General features: G+C 44.2%; 1 protein-coding gene across 6 annotated transcripts; it reads right to left on the bottom strand.

Annotated features, from left to right (window-relative positions):
- Nucleotides 1-548: 548 nt before the first annotated feature.
- Nucleotides 549-24,645, bottom strand: DDO (D-aspartate oxidase). 6 transcript variants are annotated; one of them, XM_082404838.1, is made up of 5 exons: nucleotides 24,409-24,645; nucleotides 17,306-17,481; nucleotides 12,882-12,990; nucleotides 9,496-9,672; nucleotides 549-2,991 (listed from the first exon to the last, which is right to left on the bottom strand). In XM_082404838.1, exons 1-5 carry the CDS (start codon nucleotides 24,513-24,515, stop codon nucleotides 2,424-2,426), a joined length of 1,137 nt encoding a protein of 378 aa, XP_082260964.1. In that variant the 5' UTR covers nucleotides 24,516-24,645; the 3' UTR covers nucleotides 549-2,423. The 6 variants fall into 6 exon arrangements, with proteins under 6 accessions (XP_082260964.1, XP_082260965.1, XP_082260963.1 ...); XM_082404839.1 differs by lacking the exon at nucleotides 24,409-24,645 and adding an exon at nucleotides 19,389-19,527; XM_082404837.1 differs by lacking the exon at nucleotides 24,409-24,645 and adding an exon at nucleotides 19,358-19,441.
- Nucleotides 24,646-25,527: the final 882 nt, after the last annotated feature.

Raw genomic sequence — 25,527 nt, 5'->3', positions numbered from 1 at the left:
AGAGAAGGAGCAAATATTTATCAATTAGTAAAAATGAAATCAGGGCATGCCCCCATGACCACTTTCCCAAGAAACCTCTAATCTTTCAGTCTTGTAATGTTAGGCTTTAGAAATATAAAATGCAGAGTTAAATTAAACTACAGTAATTGCTTGGACCATTGCAAATAGGCAATAGCCATAGAGTATGAACCTACCTACAGGAAATGAAAATGCTGCAGGATCTAAACTGTGGGCATAAGGAACAACTGAGTACACTTAAAACTGCTGTAACAATGACTGAAATACACCTATTCTGAAAATTTTCATTTTTAACCATTAAAAAATGTATTCCCCCTCTTCAAAATGCCATTTGTCATAACATATTATTTCTCACAGATCATATGTAGTGAGTGCATGTGTGAGTATGTGGATGGATGTGTGTATATGTGTGTATTTTCAGTCTATCTGAGCCTGTACATTTCTCAAATACTTTAAACAGAATTCAAAACAATTGCATTTGGGGCATATAAACTCCAAAACCTCAAAAGAATCACCCACATACTCCACACACCTGGTATCCAATTTTTATTTCTAGCCCTTTCTAAATTTTCCAATGTACCAATTTATCTGAATTTGATACAACACCACCCCCTGGTGGAAATCCACAGAAAAGAATCCACACGATTTAACTTGGGAACTTTAATACTGTAAGGGATGATTAAGATCCTTTAGTCCACTGGCATGCACGCTCGCTCTTTCCGTCTTTCTCTCTTCCAGCACAACATTCTCTGCAAACAAAATCATATGCAATAGGGACAGTGGGAGGGAGACGCAAGAGGGAAGCGATATGGGGACACATGTATATGTATAGCTGATTCACTTTGTTATAAAGCAGAAACTAACACACCATTGTAAAGCAATTATACTCCAATGAAGATGTTAAAAAAAAATCATATGCAAAAGCTCAACGAACAAAACAGCAAGAATGGAGCTGTGCTGGGGGCTTTCTCTTTCCCATTCTCTTTGCCAGTTCCACATCTCCCCCCAGGATGTCTAAAATAGAACTTATTATCACTAAACGTAAGCCATATCCCCAAAAAATTAAAATTAGAATTATACATATTTCTTTTTTTTGACCCTCATGTATATATTTTCATTCACCTTTTCAATGATAGCTGTAACTTTTTTTTTTTTTTTTTTTGGCCACACCACAAGGCATGCGGGATCTTAGTTCCCCAACCAGGGATCAAACCTGTACCCCCTGCAGTGGAAGCGTGGAGTCTTAACCACTGAACCACCAGGGAAGTCCCGATAACTATAACATAAACACCATACACATTACATCTTATTAAGGCCTACTATTTAGGCCTATATTTAAATTAGAAATATTCAAACTTAGAAATTCTCCAGTGTTAGAAAATGTCAAATAAAACAGACTATTCTCATAAAAAAATAATTACATATATTTCTCCCAAGCTTCCTTACCTCAATGAATAGCATCTCCTTTACCATTCACTCAGCCAAAAACCCTCCTAAGTATTCACAATACACATGAACAGATTATAGACCAAGTCAAGAATCCAGATTAGATTTATTAATTCAGCAATTCCCAAACTCATTTTATCATGAGATACATTTCCACTCCTCCCCAGTACCTTTTAACAACTTGCAGAAAACTCTTTGTTTATATTTTATTCAGAGTGATTGTTCCATTTTAATTAGCAAATTAGCCCTTTGGCTGCACATACTATTCAATCTTCAAAAATGCTTAGGCAAAGTCAACCATCCAACAAACCAGCTCTCAATCATTTGTGGTAGTGGAAAGTACACCCCTTAGGTGATTGACCCCAGACCGCAATTGAGTTGATGCCACATCTGTAGGCAACATCATCCCTATCTTCTACCATCAGTACCAGCTGAGAGGAAGTAGAGGTTGCCACTAGCACTAGCAGGAATCATGCTTTGTCTTCCACTACATGGAACAAGCCTGAATTGTATATCACTGTGTAATTTTAAAGGATTATAGTGTTCACTTGACTGCAACCTATGAGCATCATGGGCAGCTCTGCAACCGACAGTGAATTAAGTGTTTTCTATACATTATCTCCTGTGGATTTATGAGCCAAAAAAAATCCCTGCAACCATGTGAATTGGCATAGATCCTTGGACACAAGATCTTAAAGAAATCTTACTTTATAGCAAGTATTTTTTAACAAAAATAGAGCTTTATGCCCTATGTCATTAGTACTAGACTTAAGTCTAGTACTAAGTTAGATTAGTACTAATCTTAAGTCTACTGATACATATTGCATCATTTCTAATTTTGAAAGCAAAGCCATGTCCAATTAAGCTTTCATTTGATAGAAGGGTTATTTGAATCTCTTCTGGTACTTAAATTATATTTTGATTAATAGTTTCTGGGGCCATTTGCTGTCATTTCATGCCTACAGCTTTGATTTGGGAGCAGGGGTCCTGAGGGCTTGGGCACACTCGCTCACCAGCCTGGCGGCCTCCAGGGCAGTGCCCCAGTGCATGGCTATGCCCCCACTACCGTGGCCGTAGTGATGGACCACAGGCAGCCTCCGGCTGCCCTGGGCTAAGAGCTCTTTCTCCAGCCGCACACCTGGCCTGGTGGGCCTCAAGCCCACCTTCTCCCTTATGTCACAGGCTCCATGGAGAGAGGGCTCGAGGGCACAGCATCGGGAAAGAATCCCTTTGCTAATTTCTGCATCTGGGGACAGATTCCAGTCTCCTTTTTGCCTAGTTCCACCCAGGGTTACGTTGGATATACCAGGGTAAATGTATGTTAGCCCACTCCCATCTCGGATAAAATGTTTCACCCAGGGAGCCTGCACTTTGAGCACTTGACCCCTCACTGGGAAAATCTTCGGGTCTCCCGCAAGCTGCCTGCTTCCAAGGCCTGAACAGTTGACCACAATGTCGAAGGACGGGTGAAGCTCCCACAGGTCTTCTACTCGTCGGGTGAGTATCAGGCCCCCGCTTCCTTTTAGCCTGGGGAGAACGAGAGACCGTGAAGTGAGCCATAGCAGTTTCCTGCTCAACCCCTTACAGAAGTGATGGACAGGAACTCGGGAACAAAACTGAGGAGACCGTCGAATGAGCAGATACCTCCAGAGCCTCCAGGGCCCAAGCAGGCCAAATTCTAGCTGACTGCCTCACATCCTTGGAAACCAGGGATTCCTAAAGGTGAACCTAACTAAATAAATAGCTATTTCAAAAACTCAAAGCAAATTACATGCTTCATCCTTTTTATGTTTAATGGAGTTCCTATATCATTCTAGATGCTAAATAAATACCAGGTTAACCTGGTATTTTAAAAACCCCAAGCACTTTTTGTTCATGCCGTTTATTTAGCACTTAAATTTACTGCCTTGGACGTTCTGTCTCATATTGTTAATTAACTCTTGCATGTTCCTGTGTATTACTCTGTTCTCCCTAACCAGATGGTTGGGACAGGGCTCACATGCACTCCTCCTTATGTCTACCACAGGGATGCTAGCATAAGAGGAACACAAAATATTTGCAGCTGATGGACTAAATAACAGTTGTGGTTGCTAATGATTTTTTGGACCCAGTACATCAAGAATGAAAAGAAATGGTTTATCCAAGTTCTGTCATCTTATTTTTTAATAGTAGTAAAATACGCATAACACAAAATTCACCATTTTGACCATTTTTAAGTGTACGGTTCAATGGCATTAAGTTTAATACATTCACATTGTTGTGCAACCACCATCATCATTCCAACTCCAGAACTTTTTTGTCTTGCAAAATGAAACTATGTACCTATTAAACAATAACTCCAGGTCCTATCATCTTATTCATAGGTCACTTGTAGAATATAGGAGACGTAATATGAGAAAAAGACTATTGGCAGCTCTCTACACCAGGATGCAGGTTGAATGCCTGTGTGCAAGGTACTGCTTAAAGGTAAAGTGCCCTTCCTCAAGATTGACAAAGGAGTTGGGAGACAGAGTGTAAATACTTGGCAGAATGAAGTAAGTTCCAAATGAGAGGTGATGTAGAATTGGAAAGCATGGGTTTAGGTCCCAGTTGCCTCACATTAGCTTAGCTTTGAGGTCTTGGCCAACTCACCTCTCGTCTCCGACCCTCAGTTTCCTCATTTGTGTTATGGGGATGACACCTCCCTTGCCTGCTTCAGAGATGGCTGTGAAGTTCAAGTTCAAGTGAAATAATGGGCATGACAGTGCTTCACAAGACGTGAGCACAACAAATTCTAGGGGACTGATATCAATAAAGTATAAATTTCTCAAGGGGAGAGACTGTCTTATGCTTCTCACTACACCTATGACCCAGCTCAATGCCCAATACCTAGTGGACTTGACATGAGTGTTGGCCAATACTGAAGACCATATGAAATCCTGGTTTGGGTATATGATGATTAACTCTATGTTTTGGCTTGACTGGGCCATGGGGTACCCAGATATTTAGCCAAACATTCTTCTGGGTGTTTCTGTTAGGGTATTTTTGGATGCAATGAACACTTAAATTGGTAGACTGAGTAAACTAGATTGCCCTCCTTCACGTGGGTCTCATCCAACTGGCTGAAGGCCTGAATAGAACAAAAAGGCTGACCTTCCTCCTGCTAGACTGACTTCAAACTGGGATATCAGCTTTTTCCTGTCTTCAGACTCAGACTAAAACATTGGTTCTTCCTGGGTCTGAAGTTTGCCAGCCTTCAGACTGGAATTACAGCCTTAGGTCTCCTAGGTCTCCAGCTTGCCAGCTCACCCTGCAGATCCTAGGACGTGCCAGCCTCCATAATTGTGTGAACCAATTCCTTATATTAAATCTCTTTATATATATATATATTTTTTTCTATTGGTTCTGTTTCTCTAGAGAACCCTAAAAGATAGAGAATGGCACCACATTGGCATCCTTGCTTCAAACCTGAAGCAGGGTACTTTATTAACAGCAATCAGAAAATTAACAATTTTTAGTCCATTTGTCTGAAGAAAAGGAGAAAAAAAAGAAAACTAACTGAAAATCTCAGTTGGCAAATAATGCTATGCATATAGATTCAGCGGGAAAATCCACTGTTTATTCCTAGTGACACTTAATGTAGCTATACTTAAAATATCTTATCATAGTTAGAATTTTTAAAATGCATTTTAGGCTTACAAAGCAACTAAATCTCTCTCTCTCTCTCTGTCTCTCTCTCTGTCTCTCTTGCCATATAATTTTAACCTGATAATTTTAACCTCATCTGATGACCATATTGCTCACTCATTCTGCTGCAATGCATGTTCTAATAAAATAAACTGCATTCTATTTCCCACTTCTCAGAAGATCCATCTCTGCCTTGTCCACTGCATGAACTTTTATTAATCGGTCTAAGCCCCGTCCAGTCACGGAGCAGCTTCTGTTCCCTTTGGGGAGGAGGTGTGGATGAGGCCTGGGTTTCTATGGGCAGAGTGGTCTGGAGGGGAGCAACCGTGCACCCTTAGTCAGTCCAGCAGGTGGGGCTCCCCTCTTCCACTGTCTTAGGGCAGCAATTGGAGCCCCAGTGGAAGCCCCCAAGGCCACTGCATCACAGCCAGCCTCCATCTATTCCCTACTAACCTTCTTGCCATCATCAGAAAAAATAGGACTTCCCTGGTAGCTCAGTGGTTAAGAATCCGCCTGCCAATGCAGGGAACACGGGTTCAAGCCCTGGTCCAGGAAGATCCCACATGCCGCGGAGCAGCTAAGCCCATGCACCACAACTACTGAGCCTGCACTCTAGAGCCCGCTAGCCACAACTACTGAGCCTGCGTGCCACAGCTAATGGAGCCTGTGCGTCTAGAGCCCGTGTTCCGCAGCAAGAGAAGCCACCGCAATGAGAAGCCCGTGCACCACAACGAAGAGTAGCCCCCACTCGCTGCAACTAGAGAAAGCCCGCGTGCAGCGACGAAGACCCAACACAACCAAAAATAAAGAAATTTATAAAAAAATAAATAAACACCATCATTTTCCACTTTCCTGGCTGATGCCCTCCTGCCTCATCCTTGCATAACCAGGGAGAAAGTGGGGCGTTCATATTAGACCTGTGTCTAAGGCCAACTTTTGCCCATGGCTCCTCTGGTTAAGGGCCAGGGGCCAATGCTGCGAGTAGGAGGAACTCTCTAGGGGCCTGGAAAAGGAAGGCTGTGCTCTGGCGGGCACAGGGTGTGTTGGGCATGGGGGAGCAGGGGTCTGCTGTGCACAGGAAGGGACCTTTGCAAGTTGGACATTTGTTAGGCAGGGATGACCTGTCACATGCCTGATGTACAATCCATATTTCTGTCCACCTGCCGAGGGAGTGGCATAGGCACTGCTGTGAGTCAGGCCAAGTAGGAGAACAGAAGCTATAGGAGACAAGAGTCTGGGACTCTGAAGGGAAAGTAAGAGAGGACTCATTAGATGAGTGGGGAGGAAAGTGCAGGGAGAGAAGCTCAGTGTGGTTAGTGCTGTGCTCAGTGCAGGGCCCTCATCAGGGCCACAGAATAAGGCGTGGCCTGCTGGAAAGAAGGCAATGCACCAACGTTACAGGGCCCCCAGCACCGAAACGGGGCACCCCGCTCTCTGAATGTCTCCCAAGGCAGGACCATCCTGCTCCAGCCGGGATGATTTATTTAGGTAGGATGCCTGGTGAAGAGACGGGCTCAGTTGACTTATTGCCTCTGTGATTCATTTCCTGGAAGGGCAAGTACAAAGCAGCAGAATATAACTCCACTGGCCAAAGATATAAAACATGATCTGCATGGCTGATTAACCCTCAGGGGTTTTTGTTTATTTGTCTGTTCTGGGTATTATTGGATATACTTTTTTTTTTTTTTTTTTTGAGAAGGGGATGATTCCTTCTGTTCTTTGAAAAATGCTAATGATCTAATTTGTGGTTAAAAACTTTTTTTTTCTTTCCTGGAAATTAATATTATTTCAGAAGGACAGAGCTTAAATTGAAGGCATTGTTGTGTGGCTTGCTGAGTGAAATGCCTGTTTTTGAGTCAGAAGGCTGCAGGCTGAACACTCACATTGTGTAGAAGGGGCGTAGGAGGCAACATAACAGACCCTGGGTGTGAGGAACAAGCAGGGATTGTACGGCTCCCCAGCTGGGTCATCCCGTGGTGGAAAGTGGGTGGCAGCCTACAGAGGGAGCCCCAGGGGGTCCCACGCTCTCACCACCATGCTGCCTGGCCTCCCACCTGGCCTGAAGTCCTTACCCTGAGAGGGTTGCCTTGGGCTTAAAGGAGTCCTAGCCCTACAAAGCCTTACTCAGGAGTAAAGGGAACGGGTGACCCTCTTTCTCCTCCACATTGGCCTTCTGGTCAGATGCCAGGGCCTGAGGGAAGGGGGGATGACTAATCTTACAGAGAGGAGGCCCCTCATTGGGGGGTTAAGAGGAAGCATGAAGTATCAGGGACCTAGGGGGTACCAAAGCAGGAGGCGGGGCAGGGGTGGGACAGCTAGGACGAGGGTCTCCTTGTGGCTTCCCTGCAACAGACTGTGTGTAGTGTGTGTACTGTCTGTCTGAGGCACTCATGTCCCCACCCACTGTCATGGTGGACATGTATATCAAACAAATGGACCTAAAAAGTCCTCCCCAGGACTCTATGGGGACAAGAGCAGCCCCTCAGGCCTCTTCTCCTTGACTCTGTCACCTAAAAACAGACAGGAAGCAGCATGCTCCAAGGCACCACTCCAGCTGGCTGGTCATCAGGCCTGATGGTGTTGCAGTCAGGAGGTGGCTCCCACTGGCACAAAGCACCACTCGCTCAGGGTTATTTTAAGTAAAGTAAAACGCTGACAGCAGGCTTCCAACTAATGAGAGGGGATCAAGATTTTTCCCAGGCCTTCATCCCACAGTTAGAGATTAGGCTCGAAAATAAGGTTATTATGGAAATGAGGGGCCTGTTTTCTAGAAGGTGATACTTGAACAAATTGTTCAGGTAATATATGTTCTCGTGTGAAACTGGCTGAGGGTGGCCCAAAATAAATATGCATATATTTACAGCAAAGCTCTGCCACTTATGGCTTGCCTAATAATTTCCCCTTATCTGAATTTTATTAAGATATATGATACCTCAACTACGTATCAATAGAATTAGCAATTTCCATGTTCTTTTTCCAGGCATTTTTATAATATAAAGACAAAAATGCAACACCACACAACCTTGCCACTCAGAAAAGATGGTGATGCCCTGAAATTGGAATGCTGGCGGATGGGTAACTCCATCACACGATGGCTCAAATGTTCATTTATCAGCTGATATACAGTGGTTTAAATTTAGCATACAAACAGGGGTTTATGGGCCAGGGACAAGGCACAAAAGTGTAGGTTTTATGAAACTGGAACTTTAAGAAGAAAAAAGTCCCATATAAATTGCTAAGAGATAAAAGTGAAAAGAGCACTTATAAAGCTACAAAAATATATCATGGTGCTCCCGGCATGTGCCTAACAGACTTAGGCTCCTTCCTCTGCACTCCCAATCCACCTTCATAAATTTGTATTTAACCCTCATCACATGTGTTACTGTTATTGTTAATTAACATGTATATCAATGTGCACACACATATATACACCATCACCCCCAATAGACTATGAATTCCTTAAGAAAATTGATCATATTTTACACTTCATTTTTGACTAGCTTCTCGCACAGTGCTAGGTATACATAGAAGGTCAACAAAGAATTGTGGAATTAATTAATTATTCCAGTTAATTATCCTATCTCTTACATCTGGGACCAAGCCATTGCTGCCACTGCTTACCTGAAGTCACTTTTCCAACTTTTACAGAATAATTTGCATTGTTCCTATTCATCTACCAAATATACAGACTTGGGGATTGAAAGGGCCAAAGTTTCACAACCCTCAACATGCTTGCAATTTCAAGATGAAACTAAAGAGAGATTTATTGATGTGTCTTAAATAAAAATACCCTTGATGTGTTTCCTAACCAACTGGAAACAGAAAGTCCTGAAAACCAAGCCAAAATGCAAGTTCATGGAATTTGGGGCTGAACTTGGTAAGGAAGCAATTACCTAATTTAGATAAGCCCTCACTTTTAAAGTTCTTGCTCATAACAAAATAAAATAATGGGGTTAATTTCTTTTTCACTAATGAGAAAAAATTTCAAAAATAACTTATAATAAGCCTAGTTCTCGAAAGAACTAGAGTAAATCATATCATTTTACGGCTGGAAGCATATTCTCCAAACATCTCACTTTATGGATGAGCAAAGTAAGATACTGTTTCAACGAGGGGGTCTTACTGGTGGGGAGAGAGGGACCAAATCGTGCATCAACGTGCACAGTGAAGCAGAAGATGGATGTGTTACTAACTTGGGTGTGACTCACTCCTTGTGACACAGTGTCTTCAGAATGTTGTACAAAGCCCTAGCCTTTAATGAATAGCAAGACAGTGCACAAGAGCTCTGAGGAACCACAGAGAAGCTATGAAGTTATTTATGGGTGTGACAGACAAAGGAAGCAGCAAAGAGCCACTTCAACTGACCTTTTCTCCAACCACGAGAGGTAGGCAGGGCCTTCACATTTGAGCGTCGTAAAAGCCTGACCGAACACATGTTGGGGGAATTTCTTCAGCTCATCCTCAGTCATCTTTCGAAATCCCAGCACCACATCAGCCCAGAATGGCACTTCCTCAGTAGGAATGCTCCGAAATATCTGCCAACTCAAACACATTAAGTGGAAAAATTTCCTGAAGTTCTATGAAATTTCTAGTGAACTCCATGTTACATTCTCTAAAGCATTTTAAAAACACACTTCTTATACCCATACAGAGAAAGACATTATTCTTCAATTCTCTCAGGTTCAGACAACTCAGTAGCTAAATTTAAAATGTTCGTGGCGGGGGGGAGGGGGGAGGGAGGCCTTGGTATAAGACATTTAAAAAGTTGTGTGTCTTTTAAAGATTGAATTTAACTCTCTTTTTCTAAAAAGCTCTTGCCCAGATTTTCTTTATTTACTTATGATGATGCATTTTTGAGGAAAGATTTTTCTGTTTTGCATAATGCTTTACATAAAGTGTAAGCAAACCATCAAAAGTTTAAAGGTTGGCCTCAATTCTGAACAAAATATCTAAGTTAGAACAAGCAACGGTGGTGGTGCAGGAGACAGGGCTGTGAATTATGAGTTAAGTTGTAGATCATCACGTTAAGTTCTTGATAAGAGAAGCCAGGAGTTGTCAGGAGAAGCCCTGTTATCGTTCAGTCATGGCTGGGGCTGATGAGGCTAGAAAGATATTAGTTGTTAACAAGAAGCCTATAACTGTGCTATCAATAGCTGCTAGGCATATGTTTGGATTTTTAAGTATCGGGCTCTTTACATCAATAGGAATAAATGTTGTAAAGCATGGCTGCTCTAAAGTAGCAAGGGAAATCATTTGAGTGCTATACATGGTTGCTAATGCTATGGTAATTAATGTACTGGAATTTATATCTCTAAGTAATTCATTCTATACGGTTCCTGTGGAAGGTATAAATGTTGTTTGCTGCAGGTCTCTACCACAGGCCCTCTTGCTGTCTCATTCTGCATACTCTCCCTGGGCTAGATTGCCCTCTTCCCTGTCTTCACCATCATACTATAGGCCAAACACTCAGAAGACTACATCTCCACCCCTCTTCTCTCTCCTGAGCTCCAAAACCAGATCCAGACCCATGTTGCCTACTCCCTACTGGATAAGTCTACCCCCATGTCTCAGACATTTACCGCATGCCCGCTGCTCTTTCCCCATCCACCCAGGTGCTAACTCCAGAAACCAGAGAATCATCCTTGACCTTCTCTCCTCTCTCACACCCTACATGCCATCAATTATCAAGTCCCATCTAAGCTCCTCATAAGCATTTCTCAAATCCATCTGTTCTCTATGCCCACTATCAACACCTAATCTATCCCACCATCATCTCTCTTTCCACAAATCTGTTCTCTACACTGCAGACAGAATGTTTTTGAAATGCAAATATGATCAGTTACTTCACTGTGTAAATCCCTCAATGGCTTTCCATTACCCTAGACGTTTTTCAGTCCCTCCAACACACCAGAGTCACCCTAGATTCAGGTCTATTCATGTACTATTGCTTCTACCTGAATGCTGCCTCCTCTGCCCTGGACCCTATCTCTGTCCCCTTCACCTCTACAGGGTCAGCAGACTAACCTATACTCATGTGGATGGTCTCCACTGAAACATCACTTTTTTTCTGAGTGGCTTCTCATAACTTACCAGAGCAAGTTTATTCTCCAGATAAATGCTTCCATAGCACCCTGTACTCTTCCGTTGGTGACTCATGTCTCATATGTAACTCATTAGATTTAGGACATTCCCTACAGAACATAAGCTACATGAGGGCAGGACCATGTCTGTCTTTCCTAAAAAGCCACTCAACACATATTTATTGAGCATCTACTATATGCCAAGCAATATGTACTAAGTTGCTCATTTCTATTTCCCTAATTCCTAGAAGAGTACCTGATACTGGTGAATGCTGAGTAAATTGTTTTGAAGGAATAAATAGATGAATAAAGTTTATACTTATGCCAAGGTGCATAGGACATTTGTGCCCTTACCTTCACTTGACTGATTCAAATACTTTTTGGAAGCAAGTGGGATAAAAATTATTCATATGAGGAAAATAAGTAACTCTTTTTTAGAATGGCTTAGAGTACATTCCTTTTAATATCCTCAATAGTGGCAAAGTCTTGCTCTTGAAAGGACATTTGAATCTTGGACACAGCTGTTTCCAAAAATTACTGAGAGCTGATGTTTGTGAATTAGACTGGGTCGTGTTGGGTTTGGACAAAAACAAAGTGTGACCATAAATCAATGACAACGATGTTTCTATGTGGCTTATCAACTGGCTCTGGAGACAGTTACGGTTTCAATCCATCTTCAGAAGGTAGAGAAGTAAAGTTGCTCCTTTGGGTAGGGACTTTGAGAAATTAGTGATATCAATATCGTTTGGTGTTTGTGATGGTGAGGGAGAGCAAGAAGAGGAATAGGGTAGAAATCTGCCTGATGCAGGTACGTTCACCAGCAGAAAATGTCAGCAGACAGCCTGAACTCAAAAGAGGAGACAGGACAATTTTTTTTTTAACAGCACAAAAGATGCAGTGGTTTTGAGAACTTAGTAAAAGGCAGACATCCCTCTGTTCTTCAGAAGGCTGTAGGGCATAGTTGTGTTATCACATAGAATAACACAATGTATGTGTAAATCCGAAGTGATAGCATGGTTAGTGATTTCTGTTTGAGAAGATATAGAAAGGTATTGTCATATTTTAAGTGCCAGTTTGTGTTATAAATGTTTAATATTTTAAACTCTTTTATTTAATTTTGCATTTCTTCTGAAATTGGATGTGAAAAATCAAATGAAGCTTGCTAACCATTTCAGAAATATTTTTTCCCAAATGGCACTTTAAAAGGTAACTTTAGTGACCTATGAAATTTGCTTTTTTGGAACACTTCATTCTCCACGGACACCAAATAAGAAAGATGTGCCTGTGCCTTGCGCCTCTGCACCCATTCCCATATCAATCACACCTGTTTGCTTTCCATCAGCCCCCATCAGCCCCATGTAACCCAAACTCAGTGTTTACCTGCTATATGTTTTTTTAGCCATATTTGTAAATCACTGCATATTCCCTGAGGAAACTCAAAATAGCATTTGTGATGAGAAAATATAATGGTTGTTTATTGTTTAAAAGTCTAATGCTATAACTTGTCTCTCTCGAGTTCTTTGGAGTAAAGCCTAAAATGTTCTTCTAAATCCTCCTACATCTAGTTCAGCACTCTGCTCATAGCAGGTACTCAGTAATATTTGCTGTTGAACTCTAAAGTCTGTTAAGATCATTCTAAATTCTAAAATAACTTCAGATTTCCTCTCTTACCCAGACACCAGGAGAACACCAGCATCTTCAGCTTCTGCAGAATTGGCAATTGCAAACAGGTGATCAAATGTCTCTTTAAACCACTGCTTCTGCTTGTCAATGGGTGTGTCTGTGATGGTGGAGAAAAGCAAAGCAGAACAGAAAGGAAAATAATGACAATGACTATCTTCAGAGAAGCTCCTTCCTACAAACTGGGAAAAACTAAAGAGGCAGGGAGGAACATTTAGATAAAGTACCACATTGTGGTGGAGGATCTGTCAGTCACCAGAGTTTTGAATGTTGACACTTGCTGTCAGAGTCGGTTCATAAAATTATTAATCAACAGAGGGGAAATCAACCAATGAGGGAAAAATCTAACATATGGGCCAGCTGGAAAGGGCGTATTGGCCTTTTGCACTAGGCATATTCCAGAGGTCCTTGAAAGGTCCATAACCAATCTGAGCCAAGTTAGCCGATCTGGCTGAGGCATCCAGCTGGCCACACAGTCGAGATGATAGGAGAAAGAACCCAGGGCCTCTTTCCTGAGGGCTGAAAACATGGCAGGAGATAAGGGGAGATCTGTGGGGCCCAGGTCAACCAGGTTGAAGAACAGACTGAACATCAGTGGGAAGCCAAGTTTGCTCACCCTTCTGATACAAGGAAACAAGGCCTGCATTGTGGAACTGAGCTCCCTACAGCCCCATCCAAGGCTGCCATTACCTCCATCCCCCTCCATTCCATGGAATCATAGACCAGCTTGGAGTAGCATTCCTGGGGTCACCAGGGGTATGCAGGGACCACACCAGGCACCACCTCTCTGTCAGAGTCCTGTGGGCCAGTGCCCCCTATCCCCCAGGCATCCCTGCCTGTGTACAAGAGATTGGACCTGGACGTAGCTCTGGAAGGGTTCCAGGCCTGCCAGGGAGAAAATACAGGTCAGGGTTCAAGCCCCAAAATAATAGTGTCCAGTGTAGGCACAGAGAGCAAGCATGGCACAGAAGCACTGACATATCCAACTGTGGATGAAGTATTTGGCCGTCTGATCCCTGTGGGAAGGTCATGAGAGAGAGTCCAGGGTCAGGCCAGGGACTGGGGAACTGTAATCCTGAGGGGCTGCTATAGGGGGAGACACAGAGGAGATGGGGGAACTGAGCAGAGAGGATACTGGGTCAGCTTTGCTTGGAGAGATGTCCCTAGAGCTCATGGTAGAGATGAAAAACCCCTGGAGGCATCCTGCTTCCAGGTGAATGAGGGCATTTCAGTAGCAGGTTTTAAAGCAATTCACTTGTTCAGGAGCCAGTAAATATTTCTTAAGTAGTGGATCTGTGCTGTTGTCTTTAAACATATGCCCGTGTGAACTCAACACTCCCAAAATTGCAGACTGGGCCTACTGGTTTACAAATAAGGAGGAAATAAATAATAAACTGCAAAGAACTAAATTAGACCTCATATGGATCATACCCCAACAATCTAAGGCAGTGTACGAGGCTGTATTGAAATGCACACCCCCGTTCCCACTTCAAACCTTAAAAAACAAAATAGTGACTGCTATTCACACACTGCAAAAGTCACCCCAAAAGAATAGACAATTCCAGTTCAACAGTGGGTAAAGCAAGCCTGGGACCTAATTCATGTTCAAGTGCTGGTAAAAGAAAACTGTAGCCAGAGTAGCGGTAATAACAATAGCAAGTGCTGACATAGCACTTACTATGTCCAGGCACTGTTCTAAATGCTTTACACGTGTTAACTCATTTAATCCTCACAACAAACCTATGGGACAGTATGGTCCCCATATGGTATGGACATTTATGGGCACAGAAGATTTTCATCACTGCGGCTGGTCTGAAAGAAGCCCAGAGAGAAAACCAAAGTCTATCTAGCAGCGCCAGAGAGAAAGACCCTGATCCAGGGGCCCCAGTCACCCAGCCAAAGGGTGAGCTGGGCCTCAGTGGCCTGAATGAACTCTCAGGTGAGCCTCCTTTTTTGAATATGATTCCATGATTATCAGGCAGCCTTCTCACCATTCACCTGGGCCTGATGCATACAAGGGGATGCCTAGGAGATGGACACAAGGACTCTGGTCACAAGAAAGGTGTCCAGTGTGAACTAGCATTCTGCAAAAACACCAGGCTCCTGTGCTTGTTTCCGGCAAGGCAGCTCCCAAGAGGTACACTAGCATCACGGGTGCTGACAAAGCCAAGTTCCTGGACTGCAATAGTGAGGCCACTGCCCTCCCCACCCTGGCAGAAAATGGGTTTATCCTCTGTTAGGTGAAGCAGGGGGTGTCTCTGGACTAGGAAACACCAAGTGCAGGCAAAGGCAGGGATACCCTAGTAAAAACAAGAGCGTTAAGGAAACACGTGCAAACCACATGCTAAGACCCCAGACCTCTTCTCCCCCTCCTTCTAGAACGCTGCCAGCCAGGCCTTCACCCACCCCAGCCAGGGGACTGGAAGCCTCTTCTCTGGGGAACATGACTTGCCTAAGAAGAAAGACTTAAATATAATGACATCAGAGGTTCTCCAACCAAACAGCACTCCCATCTCACTCCAGTGAGCCTCAAGGCAACAAGCCCTAAGCAAGGACCCAGAAACTCCCATCAGCTGTTTAGGATCCTGCTCTTAAATGTCCACAGACAGGTAACGATGACCACATGGCCAAGGAAAACCTGTAACATGAAAAATGAGCACGTCAAATAAAAAAAACACAACTTGGAGACAACAGAAACTATGCAGGGAGAAAAAACTTTTAAAACTATTACTAGTGTCTTCAGAAAGATAAGATATTGCAACCATAGAACACAAATAGTATAACAAAGGGAAATTCAGAGAATAAAAAAGATCTTTGGAATATTAAAAATGCTACGGTAGAAATAATAAATCCAACAGCAAGGCAAAAAGAAAAAATTGAGAAAATCTCCCAGCAAGTAAAATAGAAAGAGAAAAAGATAGAAATAGGAAGGGGAAAAAATTGAGCCAATGGGAGGACTCGTCCAGGAAGCCCAGCAAAACAGCAATTCCAGACAGAAAGGCAGAGACGGCAGGAGGGAGGAATCGGCAGTTGGGTAACTCAGAGATTGTATCTTGAACTGGAGACATGAGTTTCCATATTAAATGGGCAGGGCAATTTTCAAAGTCCAGATTGCTGTTTTTTTGTAATAACTTATAATCATTTGACTGCTTAAACTATGTCCATGTATAACTTTGATACAAAAATAAAAACTAAAATTAAAGGGGAGAAAGGAGAGTGGAAATGAGGAAGTGAAGACAGTGAGTGTAAACTTCATTAGCTGCAAAGTGATTTTGTTTCCTATTTAATGCTATTTCCTCCTCTTCCCATTTCGTATGAAGAATACAGAATGGAAAGGATGCATGAAAGTGTTTTTAAAAATCAATGCATTGGGACTTCCCTGGTGGTGCAGTGGTTAAGAATCCGCCTGCCAATGCAGGGGACACAGGTTCAAGCCCTGGTCTGGGAAGATCCCACATGCCATGGAGCAACTAAGCCCATGCGCCACAACTACTGAGCCTGCGCTCTAGAGCCCTCGACCCACAACTACTGAGCCCACGTGCCACAATTACTGAAGCCTGGGCGCCTGAAGCCTGTGCTCCGTAACAAGAGAAGCCACCGCAGTGAGAAGCCTGCACAATGCAACGAAGAGTAGCCCCCACTGGTCGCAACTGGAGAAAGCACGCGCGCAGCAACAAAGACCCAGAGCAGCCAAAAATAAATAAATAAACAAATTAATTAATTATTTTAAAAAATCAATGCATTTTTAGTCCTGAATACATATTGACTGATTGTTTTTAAACTGGCTTAGAAGTGAGGATAATGTTAGTCCCATTACAAGTATTTTCTGACTTGATGGTCACTACTGGTATCAGTGGAAAGACTTCGAGTTACCAGTTACCAACTGTGGTAGCCATTGGTGCTGTTTACCAAATACTCTGGCTGTCTACCTTCTGGGAGCCTTACAGAATTGCACTTCCTGGCCTCCTTCTGAAGGGTGGGAGCATGTGACTAGCACTAGCCAATGAGCTGTCACCAGAAGTGATGAATGTTGCTTCCTGGCCATGAACCTTTAATTGCTAAGGTAAGACCCCTCAGAGCTCTCAATCCCCCAGCTACAGGTACTGACCACATTCAAGGCTCTGGCTGCTTCATCAGCTTAGACCCCTGAGTGATGAACAGAACCCTTGCTGAAGCTCAATCAACATACAGTATGAGCAAGAAATAAACCTTTGCTATTTAAGCTGCTAAGATTTGAAGGTTCTTTCTGTCTTGCTGCATAACTGAGCCTTTCCTAACAGATGAACCAACAAGATGTCAAAAGTGCACATTACACTTACGTGAACATCCAGCTGTCTTTGTCAACAGAATTCCACCAACACCATTCTATCTAACGTCCGTTATATCTGACAGAGGAGCAAAAATCTCTTTCTCACCTGGATAAACAGGAGGAATAAGCATTCCAGCTGCCACATCACTCGTGGTCTCGGGAGTGAACTGGTCTGAAATGACTGTAATGGAGCATCGCGGGACCAGTTTGGAAATGCACACAGCGGTGGAGAGCCCCACCACACCAGCTCCCACAGCTGCAATCCGTACTGTATCCATGGGCCTGTAAGAGGCACGGTGTGAGCTACAAACCTTGTTTCAAGAGTTATTCCATCCAGTACAAAGCTTAGCCCTGAAGGTTCTTTCCTTAGGTCCACAGCCTCTCCAAATACGACCTTTCTTGCTGGCATTTCTCATGGGATAAAGAGAGCTCCCTGTAAGCCCTCTTTCCATTCAATGTCAGGGTAAGGACAACAAGGTCTCCATGGAGTTTAGACATTAGTCCCAAACCTGCCTGGAGTTGCCTTTAGAACAAAGGACAGCTGAGTAAGTCTGCCCTTGGGGGTGGATTTCTACTCATTCCTAAACCATGTTCCCTGTGGACACGGCCTAGGGAAGGTTGGTGAGATAAGCGAGGTGGACAAGAGCAGCAGAGCTGCTGCATCTTCTCCCAGAAACCTCCCGAGGAGCAGCCACTGAGAGGGCACGAGCCAGACCCAGGGGCAATTTAGAACTCAGCTGTTACTGTTTACAAACTGCTTTTTAATTATAACAATGTGACACAAAGTCTGAACAACGGAACTCAACATCTCTCCCGCTCTTCACTCTAACTGGAAACCAACTCCTCCCACCCACGCCCCAACCCTCCACTCCCCACCAACACCCCTGTCCTGAAACCCCACCCTCTGAGAGCAGGCTTTCCAGGTAAGGAGCCTGGATTCCTTCGTGGACTCGAGTTCTGATTCCGTAACCTGGGGAGCTACCCATGGTCTCCTCGCCTCCACTCCCTCATCTGTAAACCAGGCCAGGTGAATTCTTTATTAGATCCTGTGGGTGGTAAATAACAGAGATGCACTGAGGTTGTCTTGTAAAGGGGGCTTCTTCTGAGAGTCCATATGGAAATGCAGGAGACAGACATCCAGGGGCCTGGGCTGGGCATCCTGAGACTGGCACCCAGGGTGGAAACCAGAGGGTTGATGAGGGTTCAACACTCTCCCACCGCCTCACCTCTGAGCACCAGGAGTCCACTGAGCCCTCTCCACAGTCAGCTCGCATGTCCCCCCATGCTTCCCTGCTTATCTTTCCACTTCTGGTTCCAGCTAACTTCCCCTAATAAGTCTCAGGTGGAAACTCCAGAGAGAGAAAATGCAATTAGTCCAACTGGTCGTCACCATCCCTATTAAACAAAGCTCTAGCCCCAGTCCAGCTTGTTGGGCTGACAGAGCCTATAAATCTGCCCTTGGCACAGGTGCCCTTCCTTGTCCAGTCAGCAATAGCCAGGGCATCAGGTCACGTGGTACAAATCATGGCCACCTGCACATAAAATTCATCTTTTCTCAGGAGGGAGTGGGGTGGTTCGCTCCACTGTGAGTACAGCAAAGGCAGTCAGTGCTCACTTCCGTCTCTGAAGGTCTCAGCACTGAGATATTGTAAAGTCTTCCAAAGTGGTTTAGTGTGTGTTATTTCCATTTCTCAAGCAGTATACAGTTTCCTCAGCCATAATTTTATCTGACTGCTCCCCAGTGGGCTGGCTAGCTGAGAAGGAACAGGATTGCCAGGGCAGAGGGAAGAGAAGGGCAGGGCAAGGAGCAGACCAGTGGATGGGGGGCAAGCTTGAGGAGTGTAGTCCTGTGCATGTCCCCTAGAGGTAGAAAGCAGACACCTATCCCCTTACCGGCTTTCCTATTTCACAAGGCCTCCCCTTCCCAGCAACTTTCTCAAAATAGCTCAAATAAATTAAGTTGAAAGGGAAAGTAACCTGTGGCTGAGAATATCCAGCTACCAGGGAAGAGAAAAGTGACCCAGCAAAGTGGGTACATTCTGGTCCAGTGACCTGTGAATCTCTGTCACCTGATCCCACTTAGACACACACACCCCCCCCAAACTCGTGGAGTAGGTCCAGAACCACCCCTGAGCGGAAAGCAGGAGCATTCAAGTACCTGTCTCCAAAAAAGCAGGCTTGGAACCCACCGAAAGCTCTGGCACCAATACTTGTTTTCCCAGTGAGTGGTTGCTCTAGTGCCCTGAGAGACAGAAAAAGCAAAACTGCTTCCCATTGGGGGATTTATTAAGGACATTCTCTCTAATCTTAATCTCCATTGGCCCACACCCCTGTCTCTGTCACTTATTACCCTGGAGAAAGGAGCAATTGACCTCATCTCATCCGTGGAGCTGCAGCTCTGCTGATCCCCTGGAAGCCGGTCCATGCTTGGCAGCCCTCGCTTCTCTTTCTGGTTTACAAACCCTCTGTCTTGCCACAAATCTGGGATTTCTCCAACTGATTTGTAAGCGTGGTAAATAAGGGGTGAACCTGTCCAACTTCCAGCACGTTCCATCCAGAAGCAGACGCGTTTTCCTCATTTGGCTGCCCCGAGTTAGCATCCCTCTCCTGTAGGCGCCTGGCTCTGCTGAGTCAGCTGATAGGGGTGGGAGTGGGGTTGGGTGAGGGCAGAATAATGTTGTTGATCACTAAGATGATGACCTGACTGCAGCTGGAAAAAATGATTCAGGAATTAATCTAGGATAAGAATCAAATGATTCTTTAGCCCACATATTCAGATATTTGCTGAGTGTCCATTGTGTGGTAGACACTTTACAGTCAGTGAGTCTGTTTATAGGGAAGCAGTTTGAAGTATCAGAATAATGATAATAATATTGTAACCAATATGTATTTAACATTAACCCTGTGCCAGACACATTCATGATACCATGTAACACAATCATCCTATGAGGTAGGTACTATTATTATTATTCCCACTCTATAGATGAGCAAATTGAGGCTCCAAAAGACTAAGGACAGGCCCAAAGTCTCTTAAGTGGCAAAGCTTCATCTGAGTGTTAGATTCCAAGGCTCAAAGTATTAACCAAAGCATGTACTTTGGTGTCAGGAGACCTGTCTGTTTTATTTTGAACAAGTCACTTGCTTCTGAGTTTCAGTTTCCCCATTTGAAAGTTGGAAATGAACTTATTTTGTGAGCACCTGCTGAATTAAGATGTGTAAAATTCCTCCTACAAATAACAAATGCTGGAGAGGGTGTGGAAAAAGAAGAACCCTCTTACACTGTTGGTGGGAATGTAAACTGGTACGGCCACTATAGAGAACGGTATGGAGGTTCCTCAGAAAACTAAAAATAGAATTACCATATAATTCAGCAATCCCATTCCTGGGCATATATCCAGACAAAACTATAATTTGAAAAGATACATGCACCCCTATGTTCATAGCAGCACTATTTACAATAGCCAGGTCATGGAAGCAACCTAAATGCCCATCAACAGATGAATGGATAAAGAAGATGTGGTATATATACACAATGGAATATTACTCAGCCATAAAAAAGAATGAAATAACACCATTTGCAGCAACATGGATGGTCCTCAGATTATCATACTAAGCGAAGTAAGTCAGAAAAAGAAAGACAAATACCATATGATACCACTTATATGTGGTATCTAAAATATGACACAAATGAACTTATCTAAGAAACAGAAATAGACTCACAGACATAGAGAACAGACTTGTGGTTGCCAAGGTGCTGAAGTCCAGGAGTTGATGAGATCTCCCTGAGACTGCAGGCGAGCTCAGCTTCACACTCCTCTCCAACAATTTTTCAGGAACTTTTTACTTTGGGCTCTGGAGGTCCCCAGAGCCTCACCTGTGCAGTGTGTTGGGGTCCTCCCTGCCCACCAGCCCCTCCTGCTCTGCTCTCCATGGGCATCAATGGCTCGAGACATGTTAGCCTTGCTGGTGTGTTAGTTTGCCAGTACATCAAGTGTCTCAAGACAATGGAACTTGAATAGCCTCTTCAGAGGCTATTGAGGAAGCAAGGCTCATGGGACCAGGGATTCAGCAGTGTATGGCTGCAGATTGGGGCAGGGAAGCATGGGAGGGATGAGTTCAGGGAGATTCGAGTCTGTGATACATTGGCTTAGCTCTGACTTGGGACAAAAAGTAGAACAGAGTCTATAATTGAATACTTTCTTCCTTATAAAATAAGACTTTTAAGACTTACCTGTACAAGGACTTCCCTGGTGGTCCAGTGGTTAAGAATCCACCTTCCAATGCAGGGGATGCAGGTTCGATCCCTGGTCAGGGAACTAAGATCCCACATGCCACAACTAAGACCCTATGCAGCCAAATAAATAAATAAATATTAAAAAAAAAAAAAAGACTTACCTGTACATCCAAGAAAATCTCTAACGTTTGGTCCCTGATCTGGTAGGTAGGCACAGGGAGAGGCAGGGAATGAATGAAGAAGATGAAGCTACTTAGGGAACAAGAAGCTGTCAGTATATACTGGTACAGTGTGGGCTTCAGAGATAAAATGAGCAGCCATTCCTGACTCTTGGCAAATTCAGATAAGACATGAACACCCACAACTCCCAGACACTCTGTTGGGGGGAGATACCACAGACTGGCTTCAATAGTCAGAATTCACAATCTTAAATAAGAAAATATTCCTCTTCACCACCACAAGAATTTATGTACCCCCTTTGCATAATGCCATTTTACAGAATGAACCCTTTGTATTGAGTATGTGGTAAGTATTTGATAAGAGTGATCAAAAGGGGACAGGTCAGCCCCTCAGAACTGACTGTTCAATTGAATACGTTCAGAGAGTATATATATATATATATTTTTTTTAATTTATTTATTTATTTTTGGCTGTGTTGGGTCTTCGTGCGAGGGCTTTCTCCAGTTGCGGAGAGCGGGGGCCACTCTTCATCGCGGTGCGCGGGCCTCTCCCTGTCGCGGCCTCTCCCGTTGCGGAGCACAGGCTCCAGACGCGCAGGCTCAGTGGCTGTGGCTCACGGGCTTAGTTGCTCCGTGGCATGTGGGATCTTCCCAGACCAGGGCTCGAACCCGCGTCCCCTGCATTGTCAGGCAGATTCTCAACCACTGCGCCACCAGGGAAGCCCAGAGAGTATATTTTTAATATGAACTTATACCTCACAATGTAGCTATTAACAGAAATTCGGGGGGTGGAGGGAGGAGGACAGATTCAGCTTTTTTGGGATCTGAAGTTATACAGGTTTAAGCCCTCTTTTGTGTGTGTGTGTGTATATATACATACATACACAAAATCATGAAAGAACAAAATGTCTGTGACTACTTTGATGTCATCTGACAGAGGGGAAATCTTACAGAAGGAAGAGTGGAGATAGTGGTCTTAACTGATTGCAGTGAATAGATCTTACTTTTGCAAATTTTTTTACAAAATTTACCAAGATTTATAACCAAATAAACCAACTGCTAAGGTCTTTCTCAAGAGCCTGTGCAAGTGAGGGAAGTGAGTCTGAAGTTTGTTCTTCATTAGCTTCACAGTAAGTCTTCCCTGCAGCTATTATGGGCCAAAACTATCACCAGAACAATCTAAATTGCAGAGTCCTCAAGGGAGAAACATATTATATGTTGTAGGACACAATCAAATCGGAACAGGGACAGCATGATGGGCTCCAAATGCCAACTGGCCAAGACCAAGGCTGGACAGGACGCCTGCCACACTCTCCTTGACTGCATGGTGGAATCATATAAAGTGCATGGAGAAACAGCATGGTATAGGATCTGGGCTGTGGAGGGTGGCATTAAATGATGTAGATATAGTATCTCATCTTTTCAGTCCTGTGAGCGACATTTTATTATGATCCTGAATTTTCAAATGAGAAGACTGAGGTAAAGAGAGGTTGATTTGCCCAAGTGAGAAGGCTGATAGCCAGGTTTTTTGTTTGTTTTTTTTTTTTTTATCTACGTGCTTCCACTGCCCCTCACACTTCATTGCTTGTTGAGGTCAAGTTGATGTATGGTCCACAGTTAAACAGAACTGGTAACAAGGTCACCTGCCTGAAGTTTACCTACTTGTATGTGGGTTGTTTTCTGAGCTTTCCAATGCTGTGGTAAAGTACTCCTTGAAATGTTTACAACCAGAGACAGGTTTGATGTGCTACGTATGACTAGCTTCCAACTATTATAGATATACAACATCACTGTTTTTCAAGTATAAAATCAGAAAGCTGTGCATACTAAGAAATGCTAGAGGAACAAAGTATGTTTGGCTTCCTGTATGACATATTTGTGAATTGTTATGCTATAAAGCCCAATTTTTCTCCCAATAAAGTGGGGTTTTTTTCCTTTTGAGTTAAAAACACTTTTTATCAAGGTTGCTGGATATATGAGCAACATAGAAAAATCAAGCACCCTCCTTTATGCCCACAATAAACAGTAGAAAATATATGAGAAACTTAACATCTCTAACTGTAATAAAAATATGTACCTAGAAATAAATACAAGAAATGTGCATGATTTATGGAGAAAATTATTCTTCATTGAAAGACATTAAAGACAATCCAAGTAAATGGAGAGATAAACCACAATAATGGCTAAAAGGAAACCTTCAAGATGGCAGAAGAGTAAGACATGGAGATCACCTTCCTCCCCACAAATACATCAGAAATACATCTACATGTGGAACAACTCCTACAGAACACTTACTCAACGCTGGCAGAAGACCTCAGACCTCCCAAAAGGCAAGAAACTCCCCATGTACCTGGGTAGGGCAAAAGAAAAAAGAAAAAACAGAGACAAAAGAATAGGGATGGGACCTGCCCCTCTGGGAGGGAGCTGAGAAGGAGGAGAGGTTTCCACACACTAGAAGCCCCTTCGTGGGCGGAGACTGCAGGTGGCGGAGGCGGGAAGCTTCGGAGCCACAGAGGAGAGTGCAGCAACAGGGGTGCAGAGGGCAAAGGGGAGAGATTCCTGCACAGAGGCTTGGCGCCGAGCAGCACTCACCAGCTCTAGAGGCTTCTCTGCTCACCCGCTGGGGCGAGTGGGGGCTGGGAGCCGAGGCTCGGGCTTCGGAGGGCGGATCCCAGGGAGAGGACTGGGGTTGGCGGCGTGAACACAGCCCGAAGGGGGCTAGTGCGCCACGGCTAGCCGGGAGGGAGTCCGGGGAAAAGTCTAGAGCTGCCGAAGCGACAAGAGACTTTTTCTTACCTCTTTGTTTCCTGGTGCGCGAGGAGAGGGGATTCAGAGCGCCGCTTAAAGGAGCTCCAGAGCCGGTGCGAGCTGCGGCTATCAGCGCAGACCCCAGAGATGGGCATGGGACGCTAAGGCTGCTGCTGCCGCCACCAAGAAGCCTGTGAGCGAGCACAGGTCACTCTCCACAGCACCCCTCCCAGGAGCCTGTGCAGCCCGCCACTGCCAGGATCCCGTGATCCAGGGACAACTTCCCCGGGAGAACGCACTGCGCGCCTCAGTCTGCTGCAACGTCACGCCGGCCTCTGCCGCCGCAGGCTCGCCCCGCATCCGTACCCCTCCCTCCCCCCAGCCTGAGTGAGCCAGAGCCCCCGAAGCAGCTGCTCCTTTAACCCTGTCCTGTCTGAGCGAAGGACAGGCCCTCAGGCGACCTACACGCAGAGGCGGGTCCAAATCCAAAGCTGGACCCCAGGAGCTGTGAGAACAAAGAAGAGAAAGGGAAATCTCTCCCAGCAGCCTCAGGAGCAGCGGATTAAATCTCCACTGTCAACTTGATGTACCCTGCATCTGTGGAATACCTGAATAGACAACAAATCATCCCAAATTGAGGCGGTAGGCTTTGTGAGCAATGATATATATATTTTTTTCCTTTTTCTCTTTTTGTGAGTGTGTATGTGTATGCTTCTGTGTGTGATTTTGTCTGTATAGCTTTGCTTTTACCATTTCATTTGTCCTAGGGTTCTGTCTGTCCTTTTTTTTTTTTTTTTAGTATAGTTTTTAGCACTTGTTATCATTGGTGGATTTGTTTATTTGGTTTGGTTGCTTGCTTGCTTTCTTTCTTTTATTCTTCCTTCCTTCCTTCCTTTCTTTCTTTTTTTCCTTCTTTCTTTCTTTCTCCCTTTTATTCTGAGCCGTGTGGATGACAGGGTCTTGGTTCTCCAGCTGGGTGTCAGGCCTGTGTCTCTGAGGTGGGAGAGCCGAGTTCAGGACATTGGTCCACCAGAGACCTCCCAGCTCCACATAATATCAAATGGTGAAAATCTCCCAGAGATCTCCATCTCAACAACAAGACCCAGCTCCACTCAACAACCAGCAACCTCCAGTGCTGGACACCCTATGCCAAACAACTAGCAAGAC

Source organism: Balaenoptera borealis (assembly GCF_965194805.1).
Source record: "Balaenoptera borealis genome assembly, chromosome: 9".
NCBI classification, from domain to species: Eukaryota; Metazoa; Chordata; class Mammalia; order Artiodactyla; family Balaenopteridae; genus Balaenoptera; species Balaenoptera borealis.
Note: the sequence above shows the minus strand (reverse complement) of the source record. Positions and strands in the feature narration are given on the sequence as shown.